This window comes from Hypanus sabinus, chromosome 5, assembly GCF_030144855.1.
Source record: "Hypanus sabinus isolate sHypSab1 chromosome 5, sHypSab1.hap1, whole genome shotgun sequence".
Classification (NCBI taxonomy): Eukaryota; Metazoa; Chordata; class Chondrichthyes; order Myliobatiformes; family Dasyatidae; genus Hypanus; species Hypanus sabinus.
Window position 1 is genome coordinate 86,255,923 of NC_082710.1, and position 12,799 is coordinate 86,268,721.

The window sequence follows — 12,799 nt, forward strand, 5'->3', positions numbered from 1 at the left end:
GGACTGTGAGAGGAAACTGGAGCGCCTGGAGGAAACCCACACAGTCACAGAGAGAACGTACAAACTCCTTACAAATGGTGCCAGAATTAAACTCCATACTTTAACACCCTGAGCTCTAATAGTGTCAGACTAACTCCTACAATACCGTGCCTTCCCATGAGAACTCTGGTGAGGGTGATGCTTATTATCTTGGCTGAAATTTGCAGTGGACTGTATTCTTCAACTGCTGAAACATTTCAAGGGGATAGGTACAACTGAGTGTCTCACTGGATGAATAATAAATAGCATATGGGTCAGAATGTGCAAGAACAGTTTAGTCAAAAAGCTCCAAAACCTGGGTGTCTGTACCTTCCTCTGCAACTGGATCCTTGACTTCTTCACCAGGAGACCACAGTCAGTGAAGATCAGAATAGTATCTCCTCCTCGCTGATAATCAACACTGGCATACCTCAAGGATATGCACAGCCTTGCACTCAACATCACTAAATCTAAGGAAATGACTGGGAACTTCTGGAAGAGAAAGTTGTGGGAAGACATGCACCTGTTCTCATCAAGGGATCAGCAGGGAATGCGTGAGAAGTTTCAAGTTCCTGGGCGTCAGTATCTCAGAAGAACTACCCTGGGCCCAAGATATTGATGCAATTATAAAGAAGGAACAATAGTGGCTATATTTTGTTAGAAGTTTGAGAGACTTAGTATATCATCAAAGACTCTTGCCAATTTCTGCAGGTGTACTATGGAGTGAATTCTAACTCATGCCATTCCCATTTGGTATGGAGAGGCCACGGTACAGGATTGGAAGAAGTTGCAGTAAGACTCAAACTCAGCCAGCCCCATCATGGGTGCTGGCCTCTCCAGCACCAAGGACACCTTCAAAAGGAGATGTCGGCACCGAGGACACTTTCAAAAGGTGATGTCGGCACCGAGGACACTTTCAAAAGGTGATTACGGCACCGAGGACACTTTCAAAAGGTGATTACGGCACCGAGGACACTTTCAAAAGGTGATTACGGCACCGAGGACACTTTCAAAAGGTGATTACGGCACCGAGGACACTTTCAAAAGGTGATTACGGCACCGAGGACACTTTCAAAAGGTGATTACGGCACCGAGGACACTTTCGAAAGGTGATTACTCCACCAAGGACACTTTCAAAAGATGGTGACGGCACTGAGGACACTTTCGAAAGGTGATTACAGCACTGATGGCACTTTCAAAAGGTGATTACTCCACCAAGGACACTTTCAAAAGATGGTGACGGCACTAAGGACACTTTCAAAAGGTGATGTAGGCACCGAGGACACTTTCGAAAGATGGTGACGGCACCGAGGACACTTTCAAAATTGCGAGTGGAGCTAAGGAGCTAATGGCACCTAACAACAACTCCTTTGTTTGCATCTTCGGAAGAAGCTCTATTACTGTATTTAATGTTTCTATTTTTCCCTTTCAGCATTCTTTTGAAGTCCCTGACCTAGAGTTACATGTTGACATCAGTTCTTTGAGGGAATGAGACCTGCACTTGGGGTCTCATAAATGCCCATTATTTGAGATAACAAGGACGCGGCCTAGAAGATTAGCTCACCTTCAGAGTTCCAGGATTGTTCTGGCTCTGGAGGCGGGCAGACTCGTGGTCGGTGCCTAAGCAGGGAATCGGATTGTCATGTGAGACAGAAGATTGAAAGCAGCGAGCTGGCTGTGTGCCCAGAGATCCGAGGTTTTTGGGCACAGATTTTGGAAAAAGCGACGCAACAGACTTTTAACATCGTAAATCAGCAAGTTGTTTGTTATGTCTCCCCTCTTGCTATGAAACAGAGACTCCTCTTTTTCTCTTATTAGGGAGAGAGACAGAGCCTGTTTTATGTTGAATTACCAGGTAAACAAATAGTCTTTGGGGTACTGCAAGTCTGAGTTTTTATTGATACTTTGCTGCATGCTTGAGTGCTTGGTGAGGGGCAATGATGCTTTTTACTGGTGGGAGAGAGGGGATTGTTGCTTGCAGGTGCTTAAGCAGGGAGGGGGGCTTTGGTGTTCTAACTGTCATTCATTCTTTGGAGCACTCCTCTACTTTCGTGGATGGTTGCAAAGCAAAAGCATTTTAGGATGTATACTGTATACGTTTCTCTGACATTAAAGGTACCTTTGAAAACTTTGACTCAAAAGAGCGATACCTATCATTAAGGACCCCATTCTTAAGTCATGTCCTCTTCTCAATGGAGGTGCTACAGGAGCTTGAAGGCACACACTCAACATTTCAGGAACAGCTTCTTCTCCTCCACTATCAGATTTCTGAATGGACAATGAACCCTTGATCATTACCTCAATATTTTTTTCTATATTTTTCTTTCTTTTCCTTTTCTCTCTTTTTGCACTACTTACTTAATTTAATCATATATATGTATCATATAGGAATTTATAGTTTATTGCATTATTGTGTATTGCAATGTACTGCTGCCACAGAATATCAAATTTCATGACATATGCCAACGATATTAAAACTGATTTGGATTCTGTTTCTGAACAGCAGGTTCACACTATCAGAAGGAAACACTGAGCTCTTGCTGTTAATTTTTTCTTGAATTATTTGCCATTAAATTCATCCATTATAATTTTTCAGAAGACATGAGGTAAATAGAGAAGAAGATTCTAATAGATTGCAAGGAGCCATGGATGGTTGAACTGAAAACAGCAGAGAAAATTTAATACAATGTATTGTGAAATTATGCAATTTGGCAGAAAGAATAAAGATAAACTAAATGACACATTTTAAAGGCTGTACAGGGAGAGAGGGACCGGGATGTACATGTGCAGAAGAAGTGGCAGGACATACGAGATTCTGAATATGCTAGAAATCTTGAGTAAGATACACAACGTGCTGAGAGAACTCTGCAGGTCAATCAACATCTATGGAGGGAAATAAGCAGTTGATGCTTCAGGAAAAGTCCCTTCATCAGGAGTTGCTTCAAATGGAAGGACATGTTAAGAAATTATTTAGTAAAGCAGAAGGAAGCCTAGGTTACATAAAGAGTGGCATAGAGTGCAAAAGAAAGGAAATTACGTTGAGTCTGTACCACACTGAATTATTGCGACCAATTCTGGTCACTACTCTTCAGGAGAGTTGTGGAAATCTCAAGGGCTTTGCAACAAAGATTTAGAAGAGTGGTTCTGGAGATAAGGGATTTAATCTATTTGGGTATACATTAGTATACCTGGTAGCACCATATCCCACCATGTAATTCGGATTCATGTACTTATCTGAACTTCCGCTAAGTGTTGCAATTGAAACTGTACCCACCACTTGCAGCTTGTTCTGCACTCACACTGCTTTCTGGATGAAGGAAAACTGAAGACATAATTTTGTCTTTTTATATACACCTCTATTTAGCTGAGAATTACTGCCTGTAATAAAGTTCCACTGATAGTTTCATGCTTGTTATTTGCTTTTGGAAGCAGAGATAATAAAGACCTTTTAAATACTCTAGATAGAGGAGTTGAAGACGACCTGGTCCAATCATAGGAAGGTCCACACTGGCTAAATGAGTAATAATAGTTCAAAGAGGAAAAAAGAATAAGTTAAGGTTTAATTAGGATTTTCAGTTCACAAGTTGTAAGAATGATGGAAACAGAATCAGTTAGTATTTCCAGAACCGAGCTGACTAGGGTTGAAGCTGTGGTATCATCATGGTTAGCACAAAGCTATTACAGCTCGAGGCAACAGATTTCAGTTCATTTCCAGCATCCTCTACAAGGAGTTTTTATACCTTCCTGGGAACTGTGTGGGCTTCCTCCAGGTGCTCTGGTTTCCTCCCATATGCCTGTTAGTAAGTTAATTTGTCTTTATAAGTTGGTCTGTAATAATGCTAGGGCTAAATTGTTGTCAGGTTGTGTAGCTCATTGGGCCAGAAAAGCCTATTTTGCACTGTATCTATAATTAAATAAATAAAAGAAACAAAGACTAATTTACATGAACAGGAAATTGGACTTATTGGATTGCTTTAATGGAAGCTAGCATAGAGTCTAAGGGCTGAATGGACTTATTTGAGATTAGCAGAAACAAATTTCAGAAGCAGAGTTCAACCTGCTCACATTTCTTCATTACCAGCAGATAACCAGCTCCTTTGCCATGATTGTTCACATCACATAATTCTAAATAAAGAGCAGATTAACCAACAACAATATTTAATGCATTCTATTTTCCCCACATAGTAGTATAACTCATTACATTTGTAATTTTATCCGTCTTCTGATAACAGTCAGTGAAATCTCCAGTTATAATTGTGTACTATTTCATGACAATATCCAGCATCTTAAGGACCCTTTGTCTTCAGGCATTTCTCTATGCCAAACTAACAAAGCAAACGTTCTCTGAGATAGATGAAGCATCTAAAAGCAGAACATTGTACTAATGAAGCTTATTGAAAGATATAAACTATCCATTTACTGTCAGTCTTACTTGAATGATTCAATGGTCACCGCATTTAAACTCCATTACAGCTTCTTGCTTAACAGGCAAAGGGTGAAGGTTTGGATTGTCCAGCCATTGAAGGAATTTAATAGCAGTAAGACATCTATCTGTCAGTGCTGAAGTGATTTATATCTCTAAATTAGTTGTCCAGGTCATTGGATAGTAGATCAGTAAAACAACAATTATGTTACCATTCTGGATTTATTCATTTGTCCCACTGTTAAAACAAGCAATCACTTGAGAGAAATCTGCACTGGAGCAAACAGAGGGCTTAAAGAAAACCTAAGGCTCTATGAAAGCACAGTGGTTAATATAACACTATCAGAGTACCAGTAACAAAGTTTCAATTACTTGCTGTCTGTAAGGAGTGTCTATGACCATGACCACCTGGGATTCCTCTGGGTGCTCCAGTTTCCTCCTACATTCCAAAGACGTACCAGTTAATAGGTTAATTGCTCAAATCGGTGTAATTGGATGGAGTGGGCTCATTGAGCCAGAAGGATCTGTTACTGTGTTGTTTCTCTAAAGAGAAAAATAATTCCATTAACTTCCATTTCTTCAGCTCTTTCCAATTATTCAGTTTTTGAAATGTGACATTGCATTTATTGTTCATCCATGATTACCGTATGAAGGTTGTGGTGAAAGACATCTTCCATCACAGCTTTCAAAGGTACTTTTAATGTCAGAGAAATGTATACAATATGCATACTGAAATTCCTTTTCTTTGCAAACATCCACAAAAACAGAGGAGTGCCCCAAAGAATAAATGATAGTTAAATGTTAGAACCCCAAAGCCTTCCCCCCAGCTCCACCCACGCATAAGCGGCAGCAAAGCAACGACCCCCCCCACCAGCAAAAAAGCATCAGTGCCCCCCATTGAGCACTCAAGTGTGCAGCAAAGCATCGATAAAAACACAGACTTGCAGTACCCCAAATACCACTCGTTCACCCGGTACTTGAAATACCACAGGCTCTCTCTCTCCGTAATAAGGGAAAAGTAGTGTCCCTGCTTCACAACGAGAGGGGAAACAAAACAAGTATCTCACTGATTTATGGTGTTAAAAGTCTGGTGCGTTGCTCCTTCCAAGCTCTGTGCCCAACAAACTCAGGTCTCTGGTCACACAGCCAGCAGCCAGCTTGCTGCTTTTGATCATCTGTCTCCCACGACACTCCAATTTCCTGCAGCAGCACCGATCTCGAGTTCACTCACCTCCACAGCCACAAGATCCTGGAATGCTGAAGGCGCACTAGTCTTCTAGGCCACGTCCTTGGCATATTGAATAGCGGCCAGTCGTGAGATCCCGAGAGCGGGTCCCATTCCAACAAAAGCCAGTCAGCGTGTAAATCCAGGTCAGGGTCTTCAAAAGGACCCTGAGGGAGAAAAAGGAGATATTTAAGATAGAAATAGAGCAGTTTCTGAAAATGTAAGCAGAGCAGTCGCTGTCATTCTCCTGAACTCCTCCTCCAATTGATCAGATTTAGTGGTGTCCTGGGGTAGAAGTTGCATTTTTAAAAAAAGAAACAACAATTAATTTCCAAATCAAAATACGTTCAATGATGAACAAAATATTATTGCTTACTTACAAGTTCAGTTAGTCTTACACACAGTGGCCACTTTATTAGCTGCACGTACACCTGCTTATTAGCCAATAAGCTAATCTGCCAATCATGTGGCAGTAACTCAGTTAATCAACACATGCAGACATTGTCAAGACATTCAGTTGTTGTTCAGACCAAATATCATAATGGGGAAGAAATGTGAATTTGTTGGCTTTGACCGTAGAATTATTGTTGGTGCCAAACAGTGTGGTATGAGTATCTCAGAGGCACCTGGGATTTTCAAGTGCAACAGAGTTGACAGCGGATGATGTGAAAAGCAAGACAAAACATCACCCAGTGAGTGACAGCTCCACGGGCAAAAAAGCCTTGTCAATAAGAGCGGTCAAAGGAGAATGGCTAAACCGGTTCAAGCTGACAGAAAGGTGACATCACTCCAAGTAACCGTGCATTACAACAGTGGTGTTCAGAAGAAAATCCATTAATGGACAATACATCGAACCTTGAAGTGGATAAGCTTCGGCAGCAAAAAACAATGAGCATACATTCACTGGTTTATTAGGAGGTACCTAATAAAAGTGTACACTGAGTGTACACCTTCAGTCAACGTGGCTTTGATGCTTCACTCTCAGATGAGCTCAATGCTTTTTACACATGTTTTCAAAGAGGAAATAAAACTAAACCTATGCAAATCCCATCATTGTCTGGTGACCCTGTGATCTCTGTCTTAGAAGCTGACTTCAGAACATCTTTCAAGAGGGTGAACCCTTGTAAGACGTCAGGCCCTGATGGTGTACCTGGTGGGGCTCTAAAAACCTGTGCCACCGTCTGTGGAAGTATTCAAAGTCATCTTCAACTTCTCACTTATGCAGTCGCAGGTTCCCATCTGCTTCAAAATGGCAACATTCCGATACCCAAAGAGAGCATCGTGAGCTGCCTCAACAACTATCACTTAATGGAACTCCTACTGTGATGAAGTGCTTTGAGAGGCTAGAATCAACTGCTGCCTAACTCCTGGATCTGCTGCAATTTCCCTTTTGCCGCAATGTTTACAGTGGCTGCAATCTCACTGGCTTTCCACTTGGCATTGGACTACCTGGGCAATAGTACTACCAACATAAGGCTGCTGTTAATTGTCTACAGCTCAATGTTCAACAACAGCATGCCCTCAATTCTAATCAGCTCAATCTAGTAATTGGAAATAACATCTCCTCCTCGCTGATGATCAACACTGACACACCGCAAGGACGTGTGCTGAGCCCACTGCTCTATTCTCTCTTTTCACATGACTGTGTGGCTTGTCACAGTTCGAATACCATCTATAAATTTACTGACAATACAGCTATTGTTTGCAGAATTTCACATGGTAATGAGGAGGTGTACAGGAGTGAATGAGATAGATATATCAGATAGTTGAGTAGTGTCACAACAGCAACCATATGCTTGGTGTTAGTAAGACCAAGGAATTGGTTGTGGACTTCAGGAAGGGGAAGTCAAGATAACACACTCCAGTCCTTATTGAAAGATTAGCAGTGGAAAAGGTGAGCAGTTTCAAGTTCCTATTTGTCAACATCTCTGAAGATCTCTCCTGGGCCCAAAATGTTAATGTAGCACACCCAGTGTACTATGAAATGTACTATGGAGAGCACTCTAACCAGTTACATTGCCATCAGATATGGAGGGGTCACTGCACAGGATCGTAAAAAAACTGCAGAAAGTTGCAACTGAGCCAGCTTACTCATGCCTGCCGCAGTATTGAGGATATTTTCAAACAGCGATGCCTAGAAAAGGCAGCATTCACCATTCAGAGCCTACATCACCCAGGACATCCCCACTTCTTATTGTTACCATCAAGAAGGAGGTCCAGGAGCCTGAAGACATACACTCAATGTTTTGGGAACAGTTTCTTCCCTCTGCCATCAGATCTCTGAATGAACAATGAATCCATTAGCACTATCTCACTATTTTCTTCTCTGATTTTGCTCTACTTATTTAATGTAATTCATATATAAATATTATATATATAATTTATGGCATTTTTATTCTTATGTATTGCAATGTACTGCTGCTGGAAAACATCAAATTTCATGATATATGCCAGTGACATTAAACCTGATTCTGATTATTCTGATACATCTACTTCAGTATTGTAATACTGAAAATGGAAAATATCTTTCAAATTAAAATGGCGATTGACTGATGGACAGTATTTAATTTGAATAAAGGAGATAAATTAATGCAATAATGCCACGTCCAGAATTTGTGTTTACTTTTTTTTTGCCAGTATAAATCAAACGTCACTGTCTGCTTCTTCAGGATCTTTCTCGGTATAGTATCAATATTATCTACTTTATTATGTGAATATATTGTCTGTCCTTAAAAGCAGTATGCATTTTTCAAGAAGTAATACTAAACGACTGTGACTTTTCTTATAGTGGAGGAGTTGAGAACCAGAGGGCATAACTTCAGAGTAGAAGGATGTCCCTTTAGAACAGAGATGAGGAAGAATTTCTTTAACTGGGTGGTACATTTGTGGAATTCATTGTTACAGAAATATGGAGGCCAAGTCATCGGGTATATTTAGAATGGAGGCTGATACATGCTTGATTAATAAGGGCATCAAAGGTTATGGGGAGAAGGCAGGAGAATGGGGTTGAGTGGAATAATAAATCAGCCATGATGAAATGGGGGAGTAGTTTAATGAGCCATTTGGCTGAATCTTGCTCCTGTGTCTTGTGGTCTTATAGTCTTTAAAGTCTAATTACATTATTGTGTTGAAAACACAGAGAATTTTATGAACAACTTTGGACAGAAAATGCCTTGGACTTAATGCATTGAATACATTATGTTGTACTAGATCACAGTGGATTGTTCTTTTGCACTGTATTTTTTTGATATCTGGTTTTACTTTTTGACAGAAGACAAGACGTGGACAGTAATTCAGCACAACAACACAGAGCTAACCAAAGTCCAGGGTTCTAGTTCAAGCAAACCTCAGCTTGTGCACTTAAGCTACACTGCTAACAGAGAGCAACTCCAAGCTATGATTAACAACATGGATTACTGTGAACAAGAGGTGTCTTACCACTGTAAAAGATCTCGCCTTCTAAACACACCAGGTATGTACATGCGTCAAGCATATCAGTAGCCTCTGTGAGGCAAATGATCAAACTGATTAGGAAGAAGTGGTGAGAAGAGTTTGAACTAATTATGTTTTTGTTTATAGTAAAATTTCTACCACTGATTTTTCAGTTATAGCACATAGACAAGTTTGATCAGCATTCCAGATTATTAGATTGGCAGAGATAAACTTTCAATCTCAGTTGTTTGCATTGAATGTATAGTTTTGTCTGTATGTTGTATGTCTTTTCTGAAATTCAGTTAAATCAATGGAGTTAAATGTCAGAATAAAAGTTCAAAACATACCCTGTAGTTTTTATTAGAAGTGATTGTGGACTCTTGCAGAGTCTAAGGCAAAGGGGACTGCCAGGTTAGATTTTATGTAGCACTGTCAATCTAGGCTGTAATTAAACTAGAATGTTGAAGGCTAAGGTGAATTAATTGAGGTATTTATCAAATTGATAAAGGTTGAGAGAAAAGTAAGAGTCTAAGTCATGCTTCAAAATCATTGCAGAAAGCATGAGAAAATATATCCTCATACAAGGAACCATAAAGCCATTGGACTGTCAAATATAAAAGTGGCGTTTGACAACCATTGCTATGTTCGGGCTCTGCCACTTGAAGGATTGTGTCAAGTGATTGACAGCATTCAAAGATGCAAATTTGATTGATGTGTTTCTCACCAGATGTTGTTTTTGTGGAAAAATATCACATCAAGAAAACTGCTCTCTTGGCATTGTGAACTCTTATTTAAGAAAGTATTTTTGTTGTTTGTTCAATTTACTGATAATTTCAAAGGAGGGAGAGTGAGAGGGAATGAGAATAAATCTCTGCTACAAAAGTAATGGAAACTCATTCAGGCTATTACAAATATTGGAAAAATAGAGTTGTGCTGGAAAGAATGAAAAAGCATGTAGAAACCAACCTATGGATGGAGTTTCATGAATTTCCCCCACAAAAATATCTTTGCATTTGAGTGAGTAAATATGGTGTGGTTGGAGAACATAGAGAGTGCAGGTATATATTAAGCACCATTTGTAATGAGATCCAAGTTGTCAGAGTTGGAACAAATACCAATGTGTCCTGAAATTTGTTATTGTAAGTAGAACTTAGTGTGCTCTACCAGTATCCAAGGTTCACAACATTGAGAGAATGAACAACTTTCTCCAATTTCTCCAGTCAGTGTCTGTAGAATTACTTCATCAGTGTCTGTAGAAAGCCTTCATCAGTCAGCGTTGATCATTAATGTTGCATCCTAGCTGAGTAAGTGCACAAGCCTGGGCAGTATAGCATGGAGAGTAAGCTGTTGCCCATGTACCAAGCTTCTTCCCATGCATGCATCTGATGAATCCAAAGGAACGGCAGAAACCGATACAGTTTTGTACCAGCAGTGTTGCAGGAGTTGCCAGTCAGCATTGAACTCAACATAGGACTACCTTGGGGATCCCAGCTCTGGATTTTTCCCTCTGGGTTTACTCCCAAAGCTTCTCCCTTGAGTGGGTATAGCTGCTAGGCAGTGGAGGTTTGAGATCAGAGTTTTCCTTCTCCTAGATGAGTTACCAACCATGGCAGACAAGCCCCTTCTGCCCAAAGCAACTGGTTTTAAGACGCCGGTAACCCACCTTGCCCCTTCTCCTGTCAGAAGAAATGGTTCTGTCAGGCTTAGTAGCCAAGCTACATGGGAAGGCCAGGAGCTGGACTTGGTTGTCAGAGGCTATTTGAAATGCATGCTATTGAGAGCATTTAATAGGGAGTGGGAGCTTGTCCCCATTACCACCCTCAGCTATAGGAACCAATAATTCAGTATGTTGGTTTATACATAAGTATTTTGTATTTTATACAAAAACAGAAATGACTGTAACTCACCCAACAGGCACTATTATGCCGAGATTTTCCATTGCCTTCAGAAGGAAGCAAATGTCTGTTTGATTTTTTTGTCAATAGATTCCAAAATGTGCATTGAAAACTCTTAGCAAAGCCCAATTTGACAAAACTTTTGATCCCAAAAAAAGACAACACTAAAGGCTCTATATAAATGCAAATTGATATCTTGGAACTATATCCTCCCATTCAATCTCAAGATGCAATACTTTCTATATCAGCATGAATTTTCCCATTTCAACCAGTCTGTGGTTGACTGAGATGGTGTTTTTACTTTTACACTATGCATTGTCGCAGCCAACGAATTAGACTTGTATTTTACCCAGATCAATTATGTTGGATCCACTGAACATTACAGAAGAAAACCAAAAATATAATTTGGATGTTGGAATCTGAAAATGCTGGAAGCAATCAAAAGATCAGAAAACATTCAAAGAAACAGAACCAGTTAATGTTTCAAGTCTAAGACTTTGGTTCTGATGCACGGTCCCAGATCTATAACATTAAGTGCTTGTCCTTCCATAGATGCTACCTGGATTTCCATTTTTTTCCCAGAATTTTCTGCTTCTTTTAAACTTAAATCTCATGGATAATCTAGAGATATCTAGAGACACTGATTTCCTATATCTATGAGTCCTTCAAGCTTGCCTTACATGATACCAATTAAGCATTCACACATCCTTTGTTGAGTATTCACATCATAAAATAATCACAAAGATTATCAACTGATTTTGATAAAGCACTAAACTTCATTATCTCCTGCAAATATTTATGGAATATGTTTATTGATTTTGTGTACTATGTTGATATTATTGTGTACATTGATTGTAATGGTTTGATTTTATGGTATGAAAAGAGTTCAAAGTAAATTTATTATCAAACTACATATACGTCAACATATCCTACCCCGAAATTCACATTATTGCGGGCTTCACAGTAGAAACAATGAAAGATAATAGAATCAATGAAAAGTTACACACCAGACAAATAACTAATTTGCAAGACAAGCTGTGCAATGCAAAAAAAACTATTAATTACAATAAATAGGTGATAAATAATATTGAAAACACAAGATGCAGAGTACTTGTAAGTGAATCCATAGGTTGCAGAATTAGTAGAGTGGTGAGGTGAGTGAAGTTATCCATGCTGGTTCACACGCTGCCCATGAACTCCAATATGCCACCCACCAACATCAGGAGTAGTGTAAAGAAAGCTCACATCCTCTCGAGTCAAAAACATGACTCAGTGTCAGGCAGCCCACATTGCTGGGCTAATTTGAGGAACTTTGTCTGACCTTTGGCCAATCTTATGACTCGGTGAATGATTTAACTTGCAAGTGTAAATAGTTCTTGATTACAACTATTTTCTGAGTTTGGCCTTATCCCATCCAACTGGGGTAAAAATTGGATGATTAAAAGTTGATGATTAAAAGTTACTTACAATGTCACAAACAAAACAACGCTTCAAAGATGCTGCAATTAATAGACCATAAGATATAAAAACAGAATTAGACCATTTGGCCCACAATTTCATCATGGCTGATCCAATTTTCCTCTCAGCCCCAAACTCTTTCATTCTCCAGATATCCCTTCATGCCATGACCAATCAAGAACCTATCACTGTCTTAAATATACATAAATCTTGGCCCCCACAGCTGCCTGTGGCAAGGAATTCCACAGGTCCACCACTCTCTGGCTAAAGGAATTCCTTCTCATCTCCGTTCTAAAAGGACACCACTGTGAGAGTATGTTCTCTGGTCTTAGACTCTCCCACCATAGA

The 12,799-nt window shown here is 39.8% G+C and overlaps 1 protein-coding gene and 1 long non-coding RNA gene across 5 annotated transcripts in view; one reads left to right on the plus strand and one right to left on the minus strand.

The window, feature by feature from the left end:
• LOC132394275 (uncharacterized) overlaps positions 1 to 12,251 on the minus strand; it is a 35,285-nt gene extending 23,034 nt beyond the window's left edge. For all 4 annotated transcript variants that reach the window (XR_009512254.1, XR_009512255.1, XR_009512256.1 and 1 more), the window contains exons 1-3: positions 12,105 to 12,251; positions 5,673 to 5,833; positions 4,814 to 4,984 (exon numbers count right to left, since the gene is read on the minus strand). This is a non-coding gene — a long non-coding RNA (uncharacterized LOC132394275). The remainder of the gene's footprint in view (positions 1 to 4,813; positions 4,985 to 5,672; positions 5,834 to 12,104) is intronic.
• Positions 1 to 12,799, plus strand: part of LOC132394274 (contactin-associated protein-like 5) — a 1,716,192-nt gene that overhangs the window by 1,021,686 nt on the left and 681,707 nt on the right. Inside the window, exon 13 of the mRNA XM_059970198.1 lies at positions 8,938 to 9,138. Within this exon, the coding sequence (XP_059826181.1) occupies positions 8,938 to 9,138 (201 nt within the window). The remainder of the gene's footprint in view (positions 1 to 8,937; positions 9,139 to 12,799) is intronic.